This window comes from Loxodonta africana, chromosome 5, assembly GCF_030014295.1.
Source record: "Loxodonta africana isolate mLoxAfr1 chromosome 5, mLoxAfr1.hap2, whole genome shotgun sequence".
NCBI lineage: Eukaryota > Metazoa > Chordata > Mammalia > Proboscidea > Elephantidae > Loxodonta > Loxodonta africana.
Genome location: NC_087346.1, coordinates 160771866 through 160799732, shown reverse-complemented (window position 1 = coordinate 160799732; position 27867 = coordinate 160771866). Strand labels below are relative to the sequence as shown.

Here is a 27867-nt window from a genome sequence, read left to right as displayed (position 1 = left end):
TCCAGTAAAAAAATCCTTAAATCTTGAACGTGCGCTATGCTAGCTGTCAACAATCAGAGCTTGCATGTGGACAGGCCCTGGGACCTCAAACCTCCCTCTTCCCATCAGCCGCCAAGTCAGTAGGTGTAGCTAACCCACAGGAACCAGCTGCACGGGGGATTAGACGCCTGGGACAGTCGTCTTGAGAGAAGAAGTGGGGGTTTAGAATCTCTCCTGTGGCTTTGTCCGCATGTCGTCAGCAGGGCCTGTCTCTCTCTGGTGGAGGTTCTAAGCACGTAGGAAAAGTTAAGGATTGAGGGTTTTCCGGGCAGACTGCAGAGAAACATATCTGAGTCACAGCACGGCCAGGTCAGAGGGGCCTTTACTGAAATCAGCCGATGGCAAATCCTCCAAAAGTGAGCAGTGAGAACAAAGCTAAGGGAGAGGGTTAGGCTTTATTTAGACTCCTAACTTCCTTCGGTAACTATTTATTGTCTTCTCTATTCAAGAGAGGAGTCATGGTGGAGCAATGGTTAAGCACTAGGCTGCTAACCAAAAGGCTGGCAATTTGAACCCACCCAGCAGCTTCGAGGGAGAAACTAAAACCAAACCAAACCTGTTGCCATCTAGTTGATTCCGACTCGTAGTGACCCTATAGGACAGAGTAGAACCACCCCATAGGGTCTCCAAGGAGTGGCTGGTGGATTGGAACTGCCGACCTTGTGGTTGGCAGCTGAGCTCTTAAGCACTGCTCCACTGGGGCCCCATTCCTCACAGGGAACCCTGGAAAAGGCAGCCCTGCAGGAGCAGAGCATGGATCAGCAGTCACCAGGGGCTGGGGGTCAAGGGAGGGAGGACGACCAAGCAGCACGGGAAACATTTCAGGGTGAGAGGAATGTTTCTCCATCTCAACTGTGGTGGTGCTTACGTGCCTGTGAGAGCCTGTCAAAACTCACAAAACTGTACGCCAAAAAGGGGGAACTTTCCTGTTTGTGAATTATAGCTCTACAAAGCTGACTCATGAGGCTGTGGTGCTCAGGGGTAGAACGCTCTCCTTGTATGCAGGAGACCCAAGTTCAATTCCCGGCCAGTGCATCTCATGCACGGCCACCCCCATCTGTCTGTGGAGGCCTGCATGTTGCCGTAAGGCTGACCAGGTTTCAGTGCAGCTTCCGGACTAAGATGGACTAGGAAGGAAGGGCCAGTGATCTATTTGCACAAATCAGCCAGTGAGAACTCTGTGGATCGCAACAGTCCAATCCATGACCGATCACGGGGATGACGAAGGAACGGGTAGTGTACTACGCACGGGGTAGCCAAGAGTTGGGGGCTGAGCTGATGGCAGCTAACAGCAGTAAAGCTGACTTTAAAAAAGCAAAACAAAAAAAACTTTGAAATCTGCAAGTGCAGCCTCCTCATTTTAAAGATGGGGAAACTGAGGCTCACTGAAGAGAGAAAGGACTTGCCCGAGGCCGCATGGCTAAGCAAAGGCAGAGCTGGGATGGGGCGTGAGTGTCTGCCCCATCGCCTGAAGGTGTCTAAGCCGGACACTGGCTGCTCCCAGTGACATCTCTCCTCCACGGTCAGCCAAGTGAGGAAGCCGCCTGCTGTGACTCGTACATGTAACCCCGTGCAGGGCACACATGAACGACAGCTGAGGAACACCTAGACGAGGTTTGGCAGGGCAGAACACAAAGACTCGCAGGGCTCATGCTACACAAAGGGGTTTCTGGGGACGCTAGCAGGTGGAGACAGAACAACACCTGAGGAAGTGGCTGTACCAAGGAAAGCTCCCACAGAACTGGAGCTGGCGGAGCTGGCTGCACACTTTTCATTTTATTTTTCAGTTTATGTACATCTGGTCTGAGCGGAACTCACCTTGCTCTTTGCCATTGCACACAGCGATTCCGTTTTCTGCAACGCCCTCCCCGTCGGAGCTCGGCCTCTCTGAAGACAGCTTCTGTCGGGAGAAAAGGATGAAGCTCTTCTTAAAAGGGCCACCTGGGCCGAGGGGTGTCTCACAGAACAATTACCAGTCATTGCCAAAGCTAGAGAAAATGGGGGTCAAATTCACAGCTACCCAGAGACAGTCAGGGATCGGCTGCCACAGAGGTGAGCTGGGAAGGTGCGACCAAAGCATCAAAACACCGCAGAGAAAGTGCAGGCTCGCTGGAGTAATACTAGCCGCACGGAAGATCAGCCGGTGAAAGCCCTGTGGGTCACAACAGTCCCATCTGAGACCGATCACGGGGATGGGCCTGGCAGTGTCTTGTTCCACTGTGCGTGGGGGCACCGTGAGTCAGGGCCAGCACCAGGGCAACAGACAGCAACAGGGGACACCTGTTACGGGTCCACCTGTGGTGACCAAGAGCCAGCACGGCCCGGCCCGCCAGCCCAGGACCCCATGGAACCCGGGTCAACGGTCCGTGGGTCTGGCAAAGGCTCAGAAAGCAAAGGTAAGGAAGCGAGAATCCCCACTGGAACCTGAGTGCTGGGAAAGAGGAATGCGTGCCTGTGCGAATCAAATGGGAGCTCCCTTTTGGAGAGGGGCTCAATTAGCCATGTGAATCAAAATCTTTGAAAAAGAGTTCTCTGTCCTTTGGCCTAGCAATTCAGCTTCTAGGGATGTATTCTCAGGTGACAGGTCCACAGCAGAGACTTCTGCAGGAGACGTAGAGTACCAGGTCGTTTTAGAATGCTTAAAATTGAAAATAAGAGCTGGGGCGGGAGGAGGGCAGACTAGTACTACAAGTGACAATGCCCGTTGCCGTCGAGTCGATTCGACTTACAGCGACCCCACAGGACAGAGAAGAACTGCCCCACAGGTTTCCAAGGCTAGAACCTTTACGGAAGCAGACGGCCGCATCTTTCTCCTCAGAAACAGTTCGTGGGTTCTAAATGCGAGAGCTGTCACCACTGCCCCACCAGGCCTTCTTAAAGTGATCGCTGTTGTGGCTTTTGTTGTTAGGTGCCGTCATTTTGGTTCTGATTCATAGTGACCCTGTGTACAACAGAACAAAACACTGCCCAGTCCTGCGCCATCCTCACAATTGTTGCTATGCGTGAGCCCACTGTTGCAGCCACTGTGTCAGTCCATCTCCTTGAGGGTCTTCCTCTTTTGCGATGGCCCTCTACCTTACCAAGCGTGATGTTCTTCTCCAGGGTCTGGTCACTCCTGACAACATGCCCAAAGTATGTAAGATGCAGTCTCGCCATCCTTGCCTCTAAGGAGCATTCTGGCCGCACTTCTTCCAAGACAGATTTGTTCGCTCTTTTGGCAGTCCATGGTATATTCAATATTCTCCGCCAACACCACAATTCAAAGGCGTCAGTTCTTCTTCGGCCTTCCTTATTCATTGTCCAGCTTTCACATGCATATGATGCCATTGAAAACACCATGGCTTGGGTCAGGCGCACCTTAGTGTTCAAGGTGACATCTTTGCTTTTCAACACTTTAAAGAGGTCTTTTGCAGCAAAACTGCCCAATGCAATACGTTCTTTGATTTCTTGACTGCTGCTTCCATGGTTGTTGATAGTATCACCCCATAAATTTCATGTTATTCAGCTGATGAAAATGCAAAAATGATTCCTAGAAGTTGCTGTTAGCTGCTGTTGAGCCGGCGCTGACTTATGGCGACCCCTCCACAACAGAAAGAAATGCCAACCTGCACCAGCGCCGTGACTGGTGTGGATCAGACCGTTGTGATCCCCAGGGTTTTCACTGGCTGATTTCCGTAAGTAGCTCTCCAGGCCTTTCTTCCTAGTCCACCTTCGTCTGGAAGCTGCACTGAAACCTGTCCAGCGTCACAGCACCACACGCCTCCACTGACAGGCAGGCGGGGGTGCACATGCGGTGCGCTGGCCGGGAATCGAACCCCGGTCTCCCACATGGCAGGCGAGGATTCTACCGCCGGACCACCGCTGCCCCCTTCTTAGGAGCGCTAAGTGTTTTTGTTTTTCTCCCACATACTTTTGTATTATTAGCACTTTGGGGGGGTTTCTGTATTATTCTTAGGAATCCTAAGTACTAATATTACAAAAAACCTGGAAAAGTACAAATAATACAAAGGTAGTGAAAAAAACAGTAGTACAAGAAATGTTAGGGTTACTATCATGCAAATTGTGAAAGAAATACATTGTTGTTGTTGTCGTGTGCCGTGGGGTGGATTCTGACTCATAGTGGCCCCATGTGACAGAGGGGAGCTGCTCCACAGGATTTCCTAGGCTGTGATCTTTACGGGAGCAGGTCGCCAGGTCCTTCTCCTGCAGAGCTGCTAAGGAGGTTCAGACCGCTGAGCTTCCAGTTAGCAGCTACATACTTAACCATTGCGCCACCAGGGCTCCTTAAAACAAACACATGACTAGAAAAAAAAAACTGATTGAAAAAATGCAGAGTGTTAGGTGGAGCTGCCTCCTGGTGGTGGACAGATGAGTGACCCCTACTGATGTTTTCCTGAACGTTCTGAAGTGAGCCATTAACCATTTTATTTTCAGGAAGAAAACAGGAACAACAGGGCTGCTATGTCCCCAATCAGGATGAGGACAGACCAAAAGAAATCTATCTACGGCAATGGCTAAACTGGGGGATCAGGGAAGTCATCAGGCATAAGCCACCTAGAACACCACTGTCGGGAAGCCAGAGATGCTGGGCAAACAAGATCAGTTACGCACAGAAAATACACGCAGCTGGGGAGCACCTGCACGCGGTGAGACAGATGTGGGCCTTACACTTCTGGCCAGAAGGGGTGTCATCAGCCCCGCTGCTGTCTCTCATTCTGCCTTCCAGTGAGTAAAGCAAGGGAGAGCAGGGCAGACAGGGACGGGGGCTCCTCCTGGCTGACTGGGAACAGACTTTTGGGAAGGTGCATTTATTTAGTGCCTACTGTATTCCAGGTCCTGGGCCAGGCACTTTTTTTCCGTCATCTCTCCTGAGCGTCACAACACTCCTATGACGATTATTATTCCCATGGAAGAGAGGAGGCAACTGAGGCTCAGAATGACCACAGCACTCAGGAGGGATACAGTCCACGTGTGCCCAGGGGAGCCTGTGGGACAGTTGCCGTGCAGGTTGGGCCAAACTCTAGACTAGTTGCTCTTCTGTAATGTGATACGTTGTGATGTGGTGTGACGTAATATAATCATCCTCCATAATGTAATGTAATCTAACGTGATGTAATCAATCAATCAGTTGAAACGGGAGTTTCCTTAGGGTGTTCCTACCTCCAGACTATAAATAGATATTTTAGCAGATACTCTCTCTCTCTCTCCATTCTGCACTCTTCCTGTCACCTGACCCACAGATTTTGGGATGCAAGGAGACCTCGGGATGCAATATCACCCCTGCCACCTGACCTACAGGTTTTAGACTTGTAGCCCCTATAATCCTAATCCTACCCTACAGTGAGCCGATCCCTTGAAGTAAATCAACCTCATTCTCTCTTTCTGGAGCTCTCTCTGTATGTTCATATGTATCTCTCTGGATCTGTCTCCCAAGACCTGCCTGAGACACTTACCTTCTCCAGCTCTCTATATGTTCATACGTATCTCCCTGGATCTGTCTCCCAAGACCTGCCCAAGACACCTACCTTCTCCAGCTCTCTCTATATGTTCATACATATCTCACTGGATCTGTCTCCCAAGACCTGCCTGAGACACCTACCTTCTCCAGCTCTCTGTATATGTTTATACATATCTTACTGGATCTGTCTTCCAAGACCTGCCTGAGACACTTACCTTCTCGAGCTCTGCCTTTTGCACGGGGGAACTTGACGGAGGAGGGCATTCTGAGTCCATGGGCCCACTGCAGCCACTGTAGACTTCCTTTATCACCTGAAATGAGCATAGACAGGTTTGAGCACACCAAAGGCAGAGACAAATAAAGGGTCTAGCCTCCAGGTGAGCTCGGAAGAGATAATACAGGGGGTGGGAAAACCCGTGGGCTCCAAGCACCTGGTGCTAAGTTCCAGGATGCGTGTATTCGCATGTTTGTGTGCTCACTCATTCATTCGCCAAATGCGTATTAGGTTCCGGGTACAGATGAGTCTTGTGGACCCAGCAGGGAACAACACATACGGGGTGGAGCTCCCACCCCAGAAACACTGATACAGCCAGGCTGTTGTCTTGTGTACGGTCAAGTCAATTCCGGGCCCTAGTGACCCTACAGGACAGAGTAGAACTGCCCCATAGGGTTTTCTAGGCTGTAATCTTTACAGAAACAGATCACCAGCCTTTCTCCCATGAAGCTGCTGGGTGGGTTTGAACCGCCAACCTTTCATTTAGCAGTTGAGTGCTTAACTGTTGCACTACCAGGGCAGCTTTAAAATACAAATCATTTGTTGAGTTGATTCCAATTCACGGTGACCTGACACATTTCAGAGTAGACCTGCTCCCCAGGGTTCCCAGTGGCTGTGACTGTTCGGAAGTAGATTGTCAGGCCTTTCTTCCGAGGAACCTCTGGGTGAATTCAAACCACCAGCCTTTCGGTTATTAGCTGAGTGCCTCCTGTTTGTGCCACCACTTGCCTACATTCATAAATAATGACTATCACCCCTCAATGAATATATCCCCCCAAAAAACGATTCAGACAGCAGTAAGCGCTACACAGAAGAAAAGGGGCATCTTGACAGAAAGGTGGGCAGCCATTCCAGACGGCCACGCTGGGATGAAGTCGCTCTGAGCTGCATGACCAGAGGGTGAGGCCACAGGAGGAACAGGTGGGAAAGGGTCCCGGGCAGAGGGGACGAGGGAGCGAAGGGCCCACGGTCGGGGTGAGGTGTCTAGGAGCAGGAAGCCAGGGACTGTGTGGCAAGAGGTGACAGAGACAGGCCATGGGGGGCGGGGTGGCAAAAGCCAGGTTAGGTAGAGCTGTGGCCAGGTGAGGGGACAGGATGGCACAGAAACACAGTGAGAAACCATGGTGCACATCAGGTCGGGGAGCCATAGGGCTCACATTCTGGAGGCAAAGCAGCACTGGACTCAAGAGCGTGAGCTTGGAGCCACAACGCCTGGGTTTCATCTGGGCTCTGGCCTGGATTACAGTAATTAACTAATGGCTCTGCACTTCAGTGTCCCCATCCCCAAAACACAGATGCACTAGTTAAAGAAAAAACGAAAAAAACCAAGCCAGCAGCTGTTCAGTAAACTACAGCTCACAGTAACCCCAAGTACGTCACACTAGAACTGTGCTCCATAGGGTTTTCAATGGCTGACTTTTTGAGAAGCAGGTCACCACGTCTTTCTTCCTCAGTACCAGTGGGTGGGTTTGAACTACCAACTTTTCAGTTAGCAGCTGAGCGTGTTAACTGTTTCCACCACCAGGGAGTCCTAACATGCACTAGGATCGACCTTCTGAAGTTTAAATCCCTGAAAACGGTGCCTAGAACAGACTGTGCAATCAGTTATTATAAGGCCTTGGGTCCCAGTGGTCTATTTCGTGAATAGAAATTCTATAGGGACAAAAAATAGAAGGACAGTCAAAACAGCAAGGAGATACAGGCAACCCCCAGGCTATAACAACATCCGTTCCTGAGTCTGTCTCCAAGCTGAATTTGTAGGTAAGTCAGAACAGGTGCATGTAGTTCTTAGTTAGCGTCAGTTAGTCAAACGTTTGTCTGAGTATATGGTTGGCTGTTCGAATCCACCAGCTGCTCCTTGGATACCCTGTGGGGCAGTTCTACTCCATCCTATAGGGTTGCTATGAGTTGGAATCGACTTGACAGCAACAGGTTTGGCTCTGGATGCATATATAAAACACTTCAGAAACACTTCCAAACTATGCAATGTTTTCATGAGCATCACAAAGTAGTGTGTGCGTTCATTAATAAGGACCATTGCATTTAACTGCTCCTAAGTATGAGCTGTCCGTTAGTCAGACGGTGTAACCCAGGGACTGCCTGCACCACCACGCACCCATCAGAATGGCTAAAATCCCAAACCCTGACAACACCAAACGCTGGTGAGTATGTGCAACAGGCATTCTCACTGCACCAGAAGGAACTGGTCAACGTTCAACCATTTCAGGAGGCAGCGTGTGATCAAGAGCTGACGGTACTAAAGGAAGAGGTCCAAGCTGCACTGGAGGCGTTGACAAAAGACAAGGTCCCAAGATTTGACAGAATACCAACTGAGATGATTCAACAAATGGATGTGGCGCTGGAGGTGCTCAATCGTTCATGACAAGAAATATGGAAGACAGCTACTTGGCCAACCGACTGGAAGAGATTCATATTTATGCCTATTTCAAAGAAAGATGATTCAACAGAATGTGGAAATTATTGAACAATATCATTAGTATCACATGCAAGTAAAGTTTTGCTGAAGATATTCAAAAATGGGTGCAGCATACATCAACAGGGAGCTGCCAGAAATTCAGGCTGGATTCAAAAGAGGACGTGGAACCAGGGAAATCATTGCTGATGTCAGATGGATCCTGGCTGAAAGCAGGGAATACCAGAAGGATATTTACCTGTGTTTTATTGACTACGCAAAGGCATTCAACTGTGTGGATCATAACAAATTATTGATAACCTTGCAAAGATGGGAATTCCAGAACACTTAATCGTGCTCATGAGGAACCTTTACATAGACCAAGAGGCAGTTGCTCAGACAGAACAAGGGGATGCTGATTGGTTTAAAGTCAGGAAAGGTGTGTATCAGGGCCGTATCCTTTCACCATACTTATTCAACCTGTATGCTGAGCAAATAATCCGAGAAGCTGGACTCTGTGAAGAAGAAGGGGGCATCAGGATTGGAGGAAGACTCATTAACAACCTGCGTTATGCGGATGACACAGCCTTGCTTGCTGAAAGTGAAGAGGACTGGAAGCACTTACTGAGGAAGATTAAGACCGCAGCCTTCAGTACGGACTGCTGAGATCACTTGCTGTGGAGACAAGTCTGACTCATAGCGACCCGATGTACAGTAGAATGAAGCGCTGCCTGGTCCTGAGCCATCCTCACAATCGTTGCTATATTTGAACAGCTTGTTGTAGCCACTGTGTCAGACCATCTCGTTGAGGGTCTTCTTCTTTTTCGCTGACCTGCTACCAAGCAGGATGTCCTTCTCCAGGGCCTGGTCCCTCCTGATAACATGTCCAAAGTATGTGAGACAAAGTGTCACCATCCTTGCTTCTAAAGAGCATTTTAGCTGTATTTCTTCCAAGACAGATTTGTCCATTCTTCTGGCGGTCCATGGTATATTCAATATTCTTCGCCAGCACCACAATTCAAAGACATCAGTTCTTCTTCGGTCTTCCTTATTCACAGTCCAGCTTTCACATGCATATGAGATGATTGAAAACACCGATATGGGTTACACCTCAACAAAAAGAAAACAAAAATCTTCACAACTGGACCAATAAGCAGCATCACGATAAACAGAGAAAATCTTTGAACATGTCAAGGATTTCATTTTACTTGGATCCATAATCAACGCCATGGAAGCAGCAGCCAAGAAATCAAAGGACATATTGCATTGGGCAAATCCACTGCAAAAGACCTCTTTAAATTGTTCAAAAGCAAAGATTTCACTTTGAAAACTAAAGTGCAGCTGACCCAAGCTACGGTATTTTCAATCGCATCATATGCGCGTGAAAGCTGGACAAGGAATAAGGAAGACCGAAGAAGAATTGATGCCTTTGAATTGGGGTGTTGGTGAAGAGTATTGAATGTACCGTGGACCGCCAGGAGAACGGACAAATCTGTCTTGGAATACAGCCAGAACGTTCATTAGAAGCAAGGATGGCAAGGGTTTGTCTCACATACTTTGGACATATTTTATCAGGAAGGACCAGTCAGTCCCTGGAGAAGGACATCAGGCTTGGTAAAGAACAGAGTCAGCTAAAAAGAGGAAGACCCTCAATGAGATGGGCTGACACAGCGGATGCAACAATGGGCTCAAGCATAACGATGATCGTGAGGGTGGCTCAGGACCAGGCAGCGTTTCATTCTGTTGTACGCCGGGTCGCTATGAGTTGGAACCGACTCGACGACACCTAACAACTAGTACAAAACAACCTCATCCATCATAGGTTAGCTGTCTTTTCCTGGTCCCCTGCACGTACCCTTGCATGTCAGCACTGGGCATACATACCTCCACCCCTCACTACTGTGCGCGGACCTCTACCTGGGTGAAGTGCTGTCCATATCAGGTTTCTTGGTGCCGACCTCTGGCTGCAAAATCCCTAATAAAGCTAGATCTCATCAACCTGGCTTTTTCCACCGCTTTTTTCAGAATCCAACCTGTGCCCCTTGGAGCTACTACTGTTGCTGGTCCAGTGGGGTGCAACACCCCTTCACACCAGCTTTTCTCCTTGACTCTGCCCCTGAGTGCAGACGGCTCTTGGTCTTTATCCTCAGTCTCTGCTCTTTGCCTGACCTGCTCCCTCAGTGAACTCATCCTGTCTGTGGCTTGAAGCATCACCTCTCCCCAACGTGCAAATTCATTTCGAGCTCTGACTGTCTGCTTGGCTTCTCTCCCACTGGGTCATTTCTCTCCCGGTCATCCCCTAACCTCTGTGGCACCACCAGGCACCCGGTTGCTAAGAACTTAAATCTTCCAGAAGTCCTCCAGGGGTCTCCCCTCCCTTCATGCCCATGAGCGAGGTCTGATCCTTCCTCCAGAATTGCCCACATCTGCTCACTTCTCTCCAGCAGCACCACAGCCACCCATGGATTGCTAGGGTCTTGCGTCTGAACTCCGAGCAGTGGCCACCCCTGCTATTTCCGTAAACCAGCCAATGAGACCTAGTGGATTACCGTTATGGATTGAACTGTGTCCCCCCGAAGTGTGTGCCAACTTGGCTGGGCCGTCACTCCCAGAGTGTGATTGTCCAACATTTTGCCATCTGATGTGATATCCTGTGTGTTCTAAATCCTCCTATAAGTCTATGATGTTAATGCGGCGGGACTCAATCTACAAAATCAGGTTGTGTTTTAAGTCGATCTCTTTTGAGATATAAAAGAGAAGCAAGAAGGGAGACAAGGGGACCTCGTACCATCAAGAAAGTAGTGCCAGGAGCACAGCCGTACTTTGGACCCTGGGCCCCTGTGCTGAGAAGCTCCTAGGCTGGAGAAGATTGATGACAAGAACCTTCCTCCAGAGCCGAAGAGGGAAAGGTTTCCCCTGGAGCTGGCGCTCTGAATTTGGACTTCTAGCCCACTAGGCTGTGAGAGAATAAACTTCTGTTTGTTGAAGGCATCCACTGTGGTATTTCTGTTACAGCAGCACTAGGTGACTGAGACACCATCCACTGTGATATTTCTGTTATAGCAGCACTAGGTGACTGAGACACCGTCCACTGTGGTATTTCTGTTATGGCACCACTAGGTGAATGAGACACCATCCACTGTGGTATTTCTGTTACGGCAGCACTAGGTGACTGAGACACCATCCACTGTGGTATTTCTGTTACAGCAGCACTAGGTGACTGAGACACCATCCACTGTGGTATTTCTGTTACAGCAGCACTAGGTGACTGAGACACCATCCACTGTGGTATTTCTGTTACAGCAGCACTAGGTGAGTGAGACACCATCCACTGTGGTATTTCTGTTACAGCAGCACTAGGTGACTGAGACACCGTCCACTGTGGTATTTCTGTTATAGCAGCAGTAGGTGACTAAGATACCGTCCACTGTGGTATTTCTGTTATGGCAGCACTAATTGACTGAGACACCGTCCACTTGTGGTATTTCTGTTACGGCAGCACTGGGTGACTGAGACACCGTCCACTTGTGGTATTTCTGTTACGGCAGCACTGGGTGACTGAGACAGCGTCCACTGTGGTATTTCCGTTACGGCAGCACTAGGTGACTGAGACAGCATCCACTGTGGTATTTCTGTTACGGCAGCACTAGGTGACTGAGACACCGTCCACTGTGGTATTTCCGTTACGGCAGCACTAGGTGACTGAGACACCGTCCACTGTGGTATTTCCGTTACGGCAGCACTAGGTGACTGAGACACCGTCCACTGTGGTATTTCCGTTACGGCAGCACTAGGTGACTGAGACACCGTCCACTGTGGTATTTCCGTTACGGCAGCACTAGGTGACTGAGACACCGTCCACTGTGGTATTTCCGTTACGGCAGCACTAGGTGACTGAGACACCGTCCACTGTGGTATTTCCGTTACGGCAGCACTAGGTGACTGAGACACCGTCCACTGTGGTATTTCCGTTACGGCAGCACTAGGTGACTGAGACACCGTCCACTGTGGTTATTTCCGTTACGGCAGCACTAGGTGACTGAGACACCATCCACTGTGGTACTTCTGTTACGGCAGCACTAGGTGACTGAGACACCATCCACTGTGGTACTTCTGTTACGGCAGCACTAGGTGACTGAGACACCATCCACTGTGGTACTTCTGTTACGGCAGCACTAGGTGACTGAGACACCATCCACTGTGGTACTTCTGTTACGGCAGCACTAGGTGACTGAGACACCATCCACTGTGGTACTTCTGTTACGGCAGCACTAGGTGACTGAGACACCATCCACTGTGGTACTTCTGTTACGGCAGCACTAGGTGACTGAGACACCATCCACTGTGGTACTTCTGTTACGGCAGCACTAGGTGACTGAGACACCATCCACTGTGGTACTTCTGTTACGGCAGCACTAGGTGACTGAGACACCATCCACTGTGGTACTTCTGTTACGGCAGCACTAGGTGACTGAGACACCATCCACTGTGGTACTTCTGTTACGGCAGCACTAGGTGACTGAGACACCATCCACTGTGGTACTTCTGTTACGGCAGCACTAGGTGACTGAGACACCATCCACTGTGGTACTTCTGTTACGGCAGCACTAGGTGACCGAGACACCATCCACTGTGGTACTTCTGTTACGGCAGCACTAGGTGACCGAGACACCATCCACTGTGGTATTTCTGTTACGGCAGCACTAGGTGACTGAGACATCATCCACTGTGGTACTTCTGTTACGGTAGCACTAGGTGACTGAGACACCATCCACTGTGGTATTTCTGTTATAGCAGCACTAGGTGACTAAGACAATCACCATGGTCCAGTCACAAGTGATCATGGGGATGGCACAGGACAAGGCAGCACTTTGTGTTGTTGTGTGTGGGGTCACCGTGAGTCAGGGCTAATTGTACAGCACCTGACAGTGACAACATATATACGCGGGAATTGTCAGTGTGTACACACTGACTCTAGCTACTAAGGTTCACAACCGCCCCCTACACAGTCGTGTGTTTGTTCCTTCGATAACGCGAGAACTCTTGCAATGCACCAGGCTCAGTCCTGGCCACCAGGACCTGCAGTAAACAGGACAGGCAAGTCCCAGCGTTTGTGGAACTTAAGCTCTTGTCACAGAAAACTTGGCAGGCAAATCCTTCCAAATGTCTTTGATTCTTTTTGGAACTTGGCAGCAATGCGAGTTCAACCCAAGCTCTTTCTGGGCAAAAGAGAAACACCAAAAGTCCCAGATATCTGTGCAGCAATTTAAAATATGATCTCAACAGACATCCACATTCACGTGACTCCCAACTGGTGTTGGGATTAGGTCCAAGGCCCGCCTGGGGACTGGGATCATGTTTCCGGCCATTTTGTTGCTCAGAGCTCAGCTATTCTAGGAAAACATAACAAAGCCATATCTACATTTGAAATTGAAAAAGAAAGGAAAGAAAAAACCAGAGAGCTTGCTGCAATATTTTTGCCCCCGGTGATGTTGAGGTCGAAGGCATGCCAAATTTGGAGCTCTGTTTGGTGACCGACACTTTCTGAGTCTATTGAAAGGGCAAAATGTTTACGTCTCTCTTCCTTTCTCTCAGTTTCATGCTAATTTCACTTCTTTGTGTGTTGTTGTTGTTGTTACTGTTCGCTGCCATCTTGTCGGTCCCTATCTCGTGGCTACGCCGTGTACGACAGGAAGGGACCATTGCTCTCCACAGGGTTTTCGCTGGCTAGTTTATGGCAGTGGATCACCCGGCCTTTCTTCCTAGCCTGTCTCAGTCTGGAAGCTCTGCTGGAACCTCTTCGGCATCACAGCAACACACAAGCGTCCACAGACAGGCAGGTGGCAGCTGTGCACGAGGTGGACTGGCCAGGAAGCAAACCCAGTCTCTGCGCGGAAGGGGGACTCTGCCCTCCGCTTTGCATACTATGTTTTTACCCCTCACGCACGCCAGGGCCAGTATCTGCTTCAGCCGACAAGGCACATCTGTACCTAAGTTCCACAAACGCTGGGACCTTTTGTCTTTTCTCTCAAGAAGAAGTAATACAATGAGAAGGCTTTTGTGCCTCCAGACCAGGGTCTAAATCCCAGCTCTACCATTTGCTACGTATGCAATGTAGCCTTTGAGCCTCACTGTACCCATCTACATAATGGACAAAATAAAGCCTCAGAGAGATGCTCTGAAACCCAAATGGCAACCCAAATGCAAATATCCAGCCCAGAGCTTCTCCCACGGGAGGCAGTAAGGAAACTCCAGCTCTTTTCCCAGGAGTGTAGCTTTCAGCAAACGAAAACGTGTTTCCATTGTACGAACAAACCTGAACATCACAGGTCCTTCAGCCACTAAAAGGCTGAACCTCACAGACGGAACCTGCAAAAACCTCTGATCTTTGGCAAAAGCATTTTTTCAAAACTCAGAGCTTTGGTGGGAGAAGGACTGACAAGGCACTTTGGCAGCACTGTTCCAATTGCTCCTACCGGGCACTTGCATGTGTGTGTGTGCGTGTGCATGTGTGTGCGCGTATGTATGCGTGTGTGTGCATGTGTGTGCGCGTGTGCATCTGTGTGCATGTGCATGTGTGTGTGTGCGTGTGTGTGTGCGTGCGTTTGCATGTGTATTTGCGTGCATGCGTGTATGTGTGTGCATGTGCATGTGTATGTGCATGTGCGCGTGTGTGCATGTGTGTGCGTGCATGTGCGTGTGTGTACGTGTGTGTGCGTATGCATGTGTGTGCATGTGTGTGTACATGGGCACACGTGTGCGTGTACATGGGCATGTGTGTATGTGTACGTGTGTGTGTGCGCGTGTCTAGGGTTATATCTCTGCCTTTGGCAAGGCAACAGCAAATGGTTTTCATGAGGGAGACGTAAATAGTTCTCAGGAACAAAGCACAGACCCCAGTTCAGTGAGAGAGACCAGTCCACAGACAGGTCAGGGTTTGAGCCACTTCATCACATCTACCCTGTGGTCACCCGTGAGTTGGCGGCAGGTGGTGAGGCTGACATTTCGTTCAGGAACCTAACAGAATGACGTGCCCCTACTCGGGTGGATAGAGCCCTAATCACAGGTAGTCCCCGACTTATGATGTGTTCGAGTTATGACAAAGGGCAGTTTCGAGCGTCCATTCTCGTGGGGTTTTTGTACACCTTACCGTTAGTAACACGTAGTACATACAATGTCACAGCACGTAACTTGCCGGTGTCATCACTCTCGGATATAATGTTTCCAATCCCCAAAGACAAAGATCCAATTTATAGGGAGACAGGCAGTCCCTGGGTTATGAACGTCCAATTTACCGACAACTGCTACTTGTCCTTTAATGCTCCGTAAATCTGTCCTCACTTGGAAACGAGTGAACCAACCTCAACTCACAACCAACTCTTCACCACGATCACCTTCACTCGCTGCTCACGCGGCTTTTACATCACTGAAAAGGCGTCCAGCCTCTTCTTGCACTGATCAAAAACCCGTTGCTGTCGAGTCAATTCCAACCCATAGCGACTGCATAGGAGGGAGTAGAACGGCCCCACAGGGTTTCCGAGGAGCAGCGGTGGCTTCAAACTGCCGACCTTTTGGTAAGGAGCTGAACGTTTAACCTCTGGGCCACCAGGGCTCCTTTTTGCACTAAAATAAGGCTCAGTAAGAAACGTGTGGACCTGTTCGGGCTTGCTGACAAATTCTTAAAGACACTCTCAGGGTCTTGTTCGTAACCCAGGGACTGTCTCCACTGAGAACAAAGGCAGTAGTAATGGTTTGGGTTTTTTTTACTTTAAATGGGGTATTATTCGGCTTATGTCAGAACCGACTCAGGACAGAGTTGTCAGAGCGGAAGCCCGCTGTGAGTCCACCACATCAGTTGTCAATCAGACAAACAGGGAACCTGAAAGCCATCATGCCAGGAACGACGAGGTCAGAGCTGTGCACTAGGTGGGTGAGCGTGTGGGTTCTGTGTCAGCCTGGGTGAATGGGAGACAAGCGTGCCAGGGAACAAGAGTCCATTTAGAAGGCCACTAGAACCTACTGGATTTCTAAGTCAGGGTACCGGAACAGTGAGGGAAGTAAGAAAGACAGAGAACAATTCCAGAGGCAGTGGGGAGACTGTTCCCATGTATTCACATCCTAGTCATCTTTTAATACCCCCCTTCATGAAGTCCTCCCTAGTGTTATGGATTGAAATTATGCCCTTCCAAAATGTGTGTCAACTTGGCTAGGCCATGATTCCCAGTATTGTGTAGTTGTTCACCATTTTGTCATCTGATGTGATTATCCCATGTGTTGTAAATCCTAACCTCTATGATGTTAACAAGGTAGGACTCAATCTATAGCATTAGGTTGTATCTTCAGTAAATCTCTTTTGAGATACAAAAGAGAGAATCAAGCAAAGAGGAGAGAGACCTCATTACCACCAAGCAAGAAGAGCCAGGAGCAGAATGTGTACTTTGGACCCCGGGTCCCTGAGCTGAGAAGCTCCTAGACCAGGGGAAGACTGATGACAAGGACCTTCCCCCAGAGTCAACAGAGAAACAAAGTCTTCTCCTGGTGCTGGTGCCTTGAATTCAGACTTCTAGCCTCCTAGACTGTGAGAGATTTCTGTTTGTTAAAGCCATCCACTTGTGGTATATCTGTTATGGCAGCACTGGATGACTAAGACACCTAGGTATTTATCAAGGTACAATGGAAGGAACCCACTGGGGGACTGTGCTGGCTCTACTGCACATTAGCCATGTGATGTGGGACAAGTCACTCCACCTCACTTTATCTGTTTCCTGTCTGTAAAATAAGGGCAAAAAGGCCAAACCTGTAAGACTGTTGTCAAGCCCAGAGGTAATGAACATAAAGCACCGAAACACTGCCTGATACGTATCATTTATGTTCACTCCATACCAATCTCACACTTAAAAAACTCAATGGCATTTACAGTGCACACCACGCAATATCACACTTAATTATCTACTGTCTAATATTGATGACTGAAGTGCTTCTGACCCAAGCCATGGTCTTTTCAATCCTCTCACATGCATGTGGAAGCTGGACAGCAAAAAAGGAAGAGAGAGGAAGATGCATTTGAATTATGGTGTTGATGAAGAATATTGAACATACCACAAACTGCCAGAAAAAGGAACAAGTCAGTCTTAGAGGAAATACAACCAGAATGTTCCTTAGAAGTGAGGATGGTAAGATTTCAGCTTGTTTACTTTGGCCATATCATCAGAAAAGACCCATCATTAGAAAAGGACATCATAGTTGGTAAAGTAGAGAGTCAGTGAAAACGAGGGAAACCCACCATGACACAGACTGATGCGACAGCTGCGACAATGGACTCAAACATACCAACGATTACGAAGATGTCGCAGGACTGGGCAAGGTGTGGTTCTGTCATACAGAAGGGCGCCGTGAGTGGACGCCAACTAGATGGCGACTAACAACAATGCTGCTCGCAATTCTCTTATGTGAGTTAGAACCTTGTCTCCCTAAAGGCCCTGGAATATGAGAAGGAAGCTAAGACAGATTTAATTAACTAACAATCAGTCCTGCTCTTGAATGTTGTCTTGCTAATTGTGCATAATCAGAACAACTGCCCCTGACGCCATGTCTCCTCCTATGGGATTTTATTACCTTCAGAGTTGGCCTCCTCCAGTCCTTCACACACTCTACAGTCAGCGTGCTCTCCCTAAGACTCCAATCTGACACTCCCCTCTGTAAAATGGTTCCCCACTGTCCTCATGCTAGAGCTCGGGGGCATTCCTGGCACGGACTACATGAACGGCATGCTCAGGAGAGGGGTGGATATACAGTCTGGGCAGCTAAACGCAGCGGTCAGATGCAGAGCTGTCTTCAGGGCGAGCTTCTTACGGGTGGAATTGTGTCTCCCCAAAAGACAGCTTGAAGCCCTAACCTCTGCACCTATGAACATGACGTTGTTTGGAAACAGGGCATTTCTCTGAAGATGTTACCAGTTAAGTTAAAGAAGTCATACTGTGGTAGGGTTGGTCCTAACCACTTCTGAGTGGTGGCCTTATAAAGGACAAGGACAGACACGGGAACAGAATCACGCACAGGGGAAGACACCCTGTGAAGACCCATCTACAAGCCAAGGAACGGCCGAGGCTATCAGAAGCCGGAAGAGACAAGGAGGGTCCTTCCTTAGAGCCGACAGAGAGAGCATGGCCCTGCTAACACCCTCAGCTCAGGCTTCCAGCCACCAGAACTGGGAGACAATAAAGTTTGATTCTTTAAAGCCCCTGCCTTGTGGTGCTTTGTTACATCAGACCTAGGACACTCAGATGAGCTCCTTATCGGGACTGACAACACCTCGAGTGTAGCCCCATCGCTGGCCGTGTCTACCTTCCCTGCTCATTCAGTCCCTCACAACCTCCCAGGCCCCGCTCCCTGCAAAACTCCAAGCATGCTAACTACCCGCAGTTCCCCTCAGAAGCCGTAATCCTGTTGGCAAATCCTGTTGTTCTGTCTTCAACATAACCTAGATCAAACCTTGCCTCACTGACTCTGCCTTCCCCACCCTGGTCCCAGCCACCATGACCTGGATCTCTGCAATAGGCTCTTGAAGGGCTGCCCTGTTCCCACTAACACCTCCTGGTTGCTTTCTCCCCACAATAGCAGGGTGGTTCTGGGAACACACTTCAGACTACACTGTCTCGCTGATGAAAACCCTGGGACTTTACATCTCAGTCAGAACACAGCCAAGTCCTCACAAAGACCTTTGTGAGCGAGCCTCCCCCAGCCCATGTTCCCCCCTAGTCTGACCTCTTCTTCCTCTCACTCCTTGCTTGGGTTCCGCCAGGGGGGGCTCCTGCCGCTTCTGGAAACCACCAGGCATGCTCTTAACACAGAATCTTCTGGCTTTTTGTTCCCTCTACCTGACCGCTCCTCTCAGCTCTTCAAGTCTTCACCCCAGTGTCAGGGAGGGTCCTCCCTGATCCTCATTCAGAATTGCAATGTGGTCCCCAACCCACCCTGCACCTATCTCCAAGATGACGTCTTCTTTCTTCCATTGTTTTACTTCCTGTCTCTCCTTACTAGAGAATAAACTCCATAACGGCAGGGATTCTCTCTCTCTCTTTTTTTTTCACGCTGCTCTATCCTCAGTTCCTAGAGCAGAGCTCGGCACACAGTGGGCTCTCAGCTGCTCACTGGATGAATGAATAAATAACGTGCCTTCTCACCCTTCCAGAACTCTGAAGACGCTGTTCATTGTTCCTGGGGTGTGTGCCCCGCATTTTCTCTTAGCCAAATGGGACTCAGTCATGGAATGAATTGTGTCCCCCAAAAGATAAGCTAAAGTCTTAACTCTGGTACCCGTGAATGTGACCTTGTTGGAAATAGGGTCTTTGCAGATGTTATCAGGTAACATGAGTTCACACAGGAGCAGGCAGGGTCCCTACAAAAGAGGAGAAGAGACACAGAGACAGAGACAGAGAAAGGACACTATGTGGCACTATAGCTGCAGCCCAGGAATGCTGGGAGCCACCAGAAGCCAGGAGAGAGGCAGGAGCAGTCTCCCTCAGAACCTCAGAAGGAGCCAACGCTGTTGACAGACACCCTGGTCTCAGGCTTCCCGCCTCCAGACCTGGAAGGGAACACATTTCTGCTGTTCAAAGCCACCCAGCGTGTGGCCTTTCATTACAGCAGCCCTGGGAGAGAACTGTAGACTCCTTCTGGGTGACTCGGCTCAGGAAGCAGTGTTGTCCCCCACTCCATCGTACAGCTGCCCACAGACATCAGAATTGCAAACGTACAAGCCTGTTTCTTCTACTGCTCGGGTTGGCCGGAGGGGCCGAGCCTCGCAAAGGGGCCGTGCCTTGCTTACGTTGGTGCTCCCAACATCCAACACCCAATAGCAAAGCGGCTAAAAAGAAATCAGGTTGAGGAAAAAGAACAAAGACATAGTTGGCCTTGAGATTTTCTATAAAAGAATAAAAAACAGAAAGAAAGGAAGGACATCACACAGATAAGTGGAGTCTCATGGCAAAGTTCCCTCAGTCCTCTGCACAGATTTCTGAAGCCCTTAGACCAAAAAGCTGTCAAGAATTTCATTTTACTTGGATCTACAATCAACATCTATGGAAGCAGCAGTCAAGAAATCAAACTACATATTGCATTAGGCAAGTCTGCTGCAAAAGACCTCTTTAAAGTGTTAAAAAGCAAAGATGTCACTTTGAGGACTAATGAGCGCCTGACCCAAGCCATGCTGTTTTCAATTACCTGATACGCATGTGAAAACTGGACAATGAATAAGGAAGACTGAAGAACTGATGCCTTTGAATTATGGTGTTGGCAAAGAATAATGAATATACCATGGACTGCCAAAAGAACGAAGAAATCTGTGTTAGAAGAACTACAGCCAGAATGCTCCTTAGAAGCAAGGATGGTGAGACTTGGTCTCATGTACTTTAGACAAGTTATCAGGAGGGACCAGTCCCTGAAGGAGGGCATCATGCTTGATAAAGTAGAGGGTCAGTGAAAAAGAGAAAGACCCTCAACAAGATGGATTGACACAGTGGCTGCAACAATGGGCTCAAACACAGCAACGACTGTGAGGATGGTGCAGGACCGGGCGGTGTCTCGTTCCATGGTGCACAGGGTCGCTGTGAGTAAGAACTGACTCAGCACCACTGAACAACAACCACACTACCTGAAAAGCACTCACAGGGCATGTGGAGTATGACCCATGTCTGGACCAGCACCCCCACTCCTTGCTGGCTGCCTGCAGACTCTCGAGGTCGCGAGGACGCCCCCTGAACTTTCTCTCCCCTGGACCATGACAGGCCTTGTTTTGCCACCGTATAAAGGTTTGAAGACCTGACAAAAGGACTGAAGTCGGTCCCACGAGGTCACCCACCCACTGGAGCTAACTCGCATATCTGCTTTCCTGAGGAGCTTTTCCTGTTAAACCCAACCTGTATACCTGAAGGCCTAGACTATCGGACACAGATGAACTGTAGGGTGTTGTCCTTGAATCATTCATTTGTCTCCCCAGCGAGAACTTAGATTTCTGGTGGGGAATAATGCGTCCCCATGTTGTTTAGCTAGGGGACGGACAGACAGCAACCAGAAGAGGCCCAGACAGAGCCTGGGACCAGGCTGGGGAACAACTCATGGTGTCCTGGCACCGCGAGACTCTTTTTCTCCCCCAGAGTAAACAACCATGCCCAAGATACAGAGACGGCACTACTGAAAGGATGGGTAAGTGGAAGCCAGGCCTTACGCCCTGGTATTTACCGAGCCACAGAGAAATCAGGGTATCTTCCTGGAACAGCCTTTCTACTCCACCCTGTTACTGCCAGACGCACCTCAGCAGTCAACTCCGAACCAAAGAACACCAGCCTTGTCGCTCTGGTCCTCTGCCTGGACGCGGACAGGGCTACAACGTTCACAGCTCCTGGTGAAGAGCCTGCTCCTGGAGCGGTTCACTCTGCATCTTGCAGGGCCGGCTCCAAATTCAGGATCGAAAAACCCTTCCAAAAACAAATTGTTGTGTGTTTTGTGGTATTTTTGTTTGCCTTTAACTCGAGCCCTCAGCTCCAGAAACACATCTCGGCACATTCTTGCAGAAACCTGACCGCTCCATTTCTGGGAACACTGGCCCTTGTCTCCTGTTTGACCCCGAGGAGAGAGTGCATGTTCTCAGCATCTGCACTCACACACGCTCAGCTCGTCTGGGCCAGGGCAGCTGGCAAGGCAAGTGGCTGATGGAAAGGACAGAAACACACTCGGCAGCGCCCACACGGAAGTATGTGCAGAGTCAGGGACCTGGTAAACCCGCTCATGCCTCCCATGCTTGGCGGGGGTATGTGTGAGTTGGTTAAAAGATGGCCAGTTGTTACATCAAAGCCGTGCTTCAGGGTATTCGACGTCGGGACCTAAGTTCGGGGCACTATGGGATGATAGCAGTTTATTGAGGGAAGATTTGTGGTTTGTTTTAGGAAACAAGTGATGTCAGGGGGCTGGTGGAGTTCTCAGGAAAAGGATCTTGTGGGGGAACTAATCGTACAGTCAAAAGCGACAGAGTCAAACAGACCACGGGGCAGGACAAGGCTGAGGCGGGACCGGGCGCCCTCTTGTTCTGTGACGCGTGGGCACGCCGTAAGTCAGAGCTGACTCGATGGCAGCTAACGACAACACTGGTACCACTTATGTTTCAACTGTTTACTACAGCGCTAAAAATACGTTCATATAATTTTATCATTCAAATTTTTTGGTGATTGTGATAAATACTATTTCCATTCTGCCACTGTCACTTTGTCACACTGTGGTGGCTTGCATGCTGCTGTGCTGCTGGAAGCTATGTCAGCGGATTCCAAACACCAGCAGGGTCACCCACGGTGGGCAGGTCTCAGCAGAGCTTCCAGGCTAAGAGTAGTTAGAAAGGCCTGGTGACCTACTTCCAAAAGTCAGCCAGTGAAAAACCTACGGGTCACAGCAGGGCATTGTCTGACGGAGCGCCGGAAGAGGAGCCCGCTAGGTTGGAAGGCACCCAACATACACGGTGGCCACAACAACCGGCTCCAGCGTATCAAAGATGGTGAAGATAGACGGTGCAGGACCAGGCAGCATTTTGTACGACTACACATGGGGTCGCCGTGAGTTGGAGCCAACTTGGCAGCAACTAACAGCAACACGATTTCCATCTGATAGACAAACGGGCAGCTAGGTGTTCTGGTGACCTCCCCACAACACCAGCGTGCGTTCCAGGCGTCGCCAGGAATACAGTCCAGCATTCCTGACTCCTGGCTCGCTCACACCTCCCTCCAACACACCATCTCCCAGCTCACTGGGGTTGTTCCTTTTATGATAGTCGTTCTTCAGTTTTAAAACAGCCAACTTCAATCCTAACCATGTGCCTTTTACAAGATGAAATAAGGACTGTGATGACGAAGTTTTAAATCACTTTGAGAAAACAGGAACGGAGTTGGAGGACACACACTACCTGGCTTCAAGACTCTCTGTAAAAGCTGCAGTAACCAAGAGAATATGGTACTGGCATAAGAATACGTGAACAGACTGATGGGACGGAACGGGGGCGCAGATACAGGCCCTCACACGCCCGGTCAGGTCATTCCACTGACAACGGAGCAGCTGGGTGTCCTTATGGCAGAAAATGAACCTCAACCCTATGTCTCATCCCACACACAGACGTTAACGTGAGATAAATCAGAAACCCATCGGTAGGAGACAGAACCACTGAGCTTCCAGAAGAAAACACAGGAGCTAGCTTTACAACTTGGAGCGTGCCAGGGCTTTTTTTTAACATGATGCAAAAAGCACTGACTTATAAAAGAACAGCTTGGAATATTGAATTTCAGATTTAACAATTTCCGCTCATGAAAGATGCTGACCCCACGTGTTACAAAGCAGAACTACTAAATAGGGTTTTCTTGGCCATAAATGGAAACCTTGGTGGTGTAGTGGTTAAGTGCTAAGGCTGCTAACCAAAAGGTCAGCAGTTCAAATCCACCAGGCATTCTTTGGGAACTCTGTAGGGCAGTTCTACTTGGCCCTATAAGGTCGCTATGAGTTGGAATCGACTCGGTGGCAAGGAGTTTTTTTTTTTTTTTTTTTAATCTTTACAGAGGCAGATAGCCAGGGCTTTTCTTCTGCAGTAACCCTGGGTGGGTTCAAACAGCTGACCAATAGGTTAGCAGTTGAGTGCCAACCTTTTTTGCCACCAAAGGACCTTACTGGTAAGATATGACAATTTAAAATTTGTAAGTACCATATAACATAGCCTCACAATATATTAAGCAAAAACAGACAGAAAAAAGTTAGATAAACCCACAACTATTTTTTTTTTATAGTGGTAGATATTAACACAGCCCTTCTTCCAGGAACTAATAAAACAAACAGACAAACAAATGTGTAAATATATAGGAGATCTGATCATGACGACTAACGACTTTGCTATCACAAGCTGGTGCACCAAATAACTACAAAATACACACGCGGTACAAGTCCACACAAAACAGTTACCAAAACTGAGTCTGAGCTGACCAGGCAGCTCTGACAACAGCAGTGGGTACATGCATGAGTTAAAATATGTTTTAAAAAGCCACCGAGATAATAATAAAGACTAAATTCAGGATGGAAATTAACTTTGAGGAGGGAGAGAGAAGAATGAAATATGGAGGCAAGTTTCAACCATATCTGTAACATTTTTATCTTAAAGAGAATAACAGATATGAAGGGAAAAGAGCACATAAAAGTCTTAGGTCCCTAAGTGAACGTGAATCGCTGGGGTCTGGGGATCTGTTTTGTAAATCAAAAGGTCTTTCTGACAGGCAGCTGACCCAATGGCAGGGTCTGGAAAAAGCGAATCCATACCCTCTCGAGACTCCGCTAGCTTTAAAAAACTAATATTCTATAAGCGATTGAGTGAAACTAGTTTTGCCATGTGACTTTAATTTCTAATCAAGATTTCCTAGGTCCTAACACTATCGTGGAAACCCTGGTGGTGTAGTGGTTAAGTGCTACGGCTGCTAACCAAAGGGTCTGCGGTTCAAATCAGCCAGGAGCTCCTTGGAAACTCTGTGGGGCAGTTCTACTCTGTCCTGTAGGGTCACTATGAGTCGGAATCGACTCAACAGCACTGGGTTTGGTTTTTATCACTATTGTATGTAACAAAAATATCAGTGCAAACATTACATGGAATGATGAAACCCATTGGAACTCTAGAAAAAACATAACCGACCATGTGTTTTTTCCACCCTTTTAGGAAATAATCAGGACGTGCCAAAACAAAATTCTCGTCACTGATTTCCATTCTCAAATGGAGGCGTCAATCTATCATTAGCTAAACGGCTCACATCTGTAAGTATCTTACAGCCGATGAATTAAAAGGTTATTTCATTCCATCAGCATCTGACATCTTGATCAAGTTTTGTTTTGAGCTGTCCATCTGTAAGCTACACTGTTCACTCGATGCCATGTCGTGGTGAAATATTAAAATCCAGGGGAAGACTTCCTGGTAGACCAGTATCGTTACGAAGGGAGCCATACTTTATTGTGCAAAACATACTTAACACACTGTAAGGACAGAGGGAAAACGAGGAAAGGCTAAGTCTTAGCGTGGCCTTCCTGGGTCTTCATGGAGGAACAGTTACACGGGACAGTGCAGAGGACAGGAGCAGGAAGCCCGAGGGTGGGACCAGGTGAGGGCCGCAGCAAGATTCTCCCGATTTCCCCCCTTTCTGAAGGGATGGTGCTGAGGTCGTAACAGTGAGGAACAAAAGAGAAAACAGCACAGTCGTCAGACACCACAACACAACGAGAATGAAATTCGAGGCCAGGTTAAGCCCTGGCTCCACCGCTTGTTGGTCACCGTGTCGTTTCGCCTACCTGAGACTCAATATCTCACCCATGAAATGAAACTGCTAATAACACCTTCCTCATGTAGCTGAGGGAGCCCTGGTGGCGCAGTGGTTAAGAGCTCAGCTGCTAACCAAAAGGTCAGCAGCTCAGATCTACCAGCTGCTTCCTGGAAACCCTATGGGGCAGCTCTACTCTGTCTTGTAGGGTCACTATGAGTCAGAACCAAGTCGACAGCAACGGATTCGGTTTTTCCTATTTTTGGTTCATGTAGGTGTTCTGAGGTTTAAGAGATAATGAAGGTACACTTTGGAGTTTACATAGTAAACTCTACTTTGTAAATTTTAAAGGGCTTTAGAGACATTGGTGACAGTGGAAATTGATATACAACATATTAGAGTTGTGTGCCTGAAAGGCCGAGGAGACTCAACATCAGAAATTCATGGCCATCGAACTTTCAGGAGGGTCTTCAGAAAACACAGGTTCTGATCAGATAGCTGACACCCCCAAGCATGAGAGAAGAAAGCAGAATCAAATTATTTCAGTAGGGATGAGTGGATACCAAACTACACTGAACCCGTTGGCTGTTGAGTTGATTTTGACCCACGGTGTCCCTATAGGACAGAGTAGAACTGCCCCCCCCATAGGGTTTCCAAGGCTGTATATAATCTTCATAGAAGCAGACCACCATATCTTTCCCCCAAGGAGCTGCTGGTGGGTTCAAACTGTCAGCCTTTTGGTAAGCAGCCGAGCTCTTTAACCACTGTGCCACCAGGACTCCTTGGACAAGTAGATACCTACTGGGAAAAGAATGACCTTGGACCCATACCTCCTACCATTTGTAAAAAGTAACTCAAAATGGGTCAATGACTTAAATATAAGAGCTAACACTATAAAATTCTTGGAAAAAAACCTAACAGTAAATATCCAGGACCTTGGGTTAGGCAGTGGGTTCTCAGATACGGCACAAAAAAGCACAAGCGACAAAAGGGAAACAGATAAACCGAGCTTCCTCAAAATTAAAAACCCCTGTGCTGAAAGCATACCGTCAAGAAAGCGAAAACCCAGAGAAAGAGAGAAAATGTTCGCCAATCATGTACACGGGAGAAAGAAGATTTGAACGGTACACTTAAAAAACTTGACCTAACAGACACGCATAGAACAGTGCACCAATTCCAGCGATGACATTCTCTTCGTGCACACACAGAACACTGACAAAAATGGAAACATGCTGGGCTCTAAAGCGAGTCTCGACACATTTCCAACTAGTGAAATCATAGACAGGATATTGTCTTGCCACAAGGCAATTAAACCATAAATCAATAATAAAAATGACAATTAGAAAACCACACATGTTCAGAAATTAAGCAACTGTACTTTCAAATTACTCATGAGTCACTGGAAAAGACCACACGAAAATTAATATTGTGAAATAAGTGGCAATGAAAATATGACATACCAAAACCTTGAGATACCGTTAAAGCCCACTTAGGAATTTACAGCTTAAAAGCATATATTAGGGAAAGAATCAACGAGCTAAACATCCATCTCAAAAGACTGGAAGATGAAAGCAGAAATGACAGAACCCATAGAAAGCAAAAGGAAGAAAAACCTAAAGGGTATAAATTAATAGAAATCAAACATGTAAAAGAGGATCAGCAAAGGGCACGTTGCCGAGCCCCCAAATTCTTCGATGGGGGTAGCATCATCCTGGTACTTCGAAGCAGAAAAATGTTGGATAAAGTTCAACGTCCATTTACACTTAGAAAACAAAACAAAACAAAACAAAAAACTCTTAGCAATGCAGGAATAGAAAGAACTTCTTAATCTGAGAGTACTTATAAAAACTCTACCACAAACATCACACTTTATCGGTGGAATGTCAAAACCCTGCCCTTTGAAATTCACGAACAGCAAGGATTCCCGGCACACACGTGATCACTCTGATGCAGCGTTGTATCACGAGTCCCAGCCAGTGCAATAAGGCAAGAAAAGGAAATACAAAGGGTACACACTGGGGAGAACTGCCACTCCCTCAGGTAATAAAATTCCAAAAGAATCTACAGATAAACTATTAACATTAATAAAAGAGCAGCCGGATAAAAAAACTCAATGGTATTTCTAATATACCAGTAATATGCCATTAGAACATCATGCTTGATAAAGCAGAGGGTCAGCGAAAAAGAGCAAGACCCTCGACAACATGGATTGACACAGTGGCTGCAACAATGGGCTGAAGCATAGCAACGATTGTGAGGATGGCGCAAGACCCGGCAGTGTTTCCTTCTGTGGTACACAGGGTTGCTATGAGTCGGAACCAACTCGATGGCACATAACAACGACAACAACTTACCATCAGAA

General features: G+C 48.2%; 1 protein-coding gene across 5 annotated transcripts in view; it reads right to left on the bottom strand.

Moving 5' to 3' along the window:
• AFAP1 (actin filament associated protein 1) overlaps positions 1 to 27867 on the bottom strand; it is a 201577-nt gene that overhangs the window by 71807 nt on the left and 101903 nt on the right. For all 5 annotated transcript variants that reach the window (XM_064286205.1, XM_064286201.1, XM_064286204.1 and 2 more), the window contains exons 7-8: positions 5713 to 5808; positions 1858 to 1939 (exon numbers count right to left, since the gene is read on the bottom strand). In XM_064286205.1, the coding sequence (XP_064142275.1) occupies positions 1858 to 1939; positions 5713 to 5808 (178 nt within the window). The remainder of the gene's footprint in view (positions 1 to 1857; positions 1940 to 5712; positions 5809 to 27867) is intronic.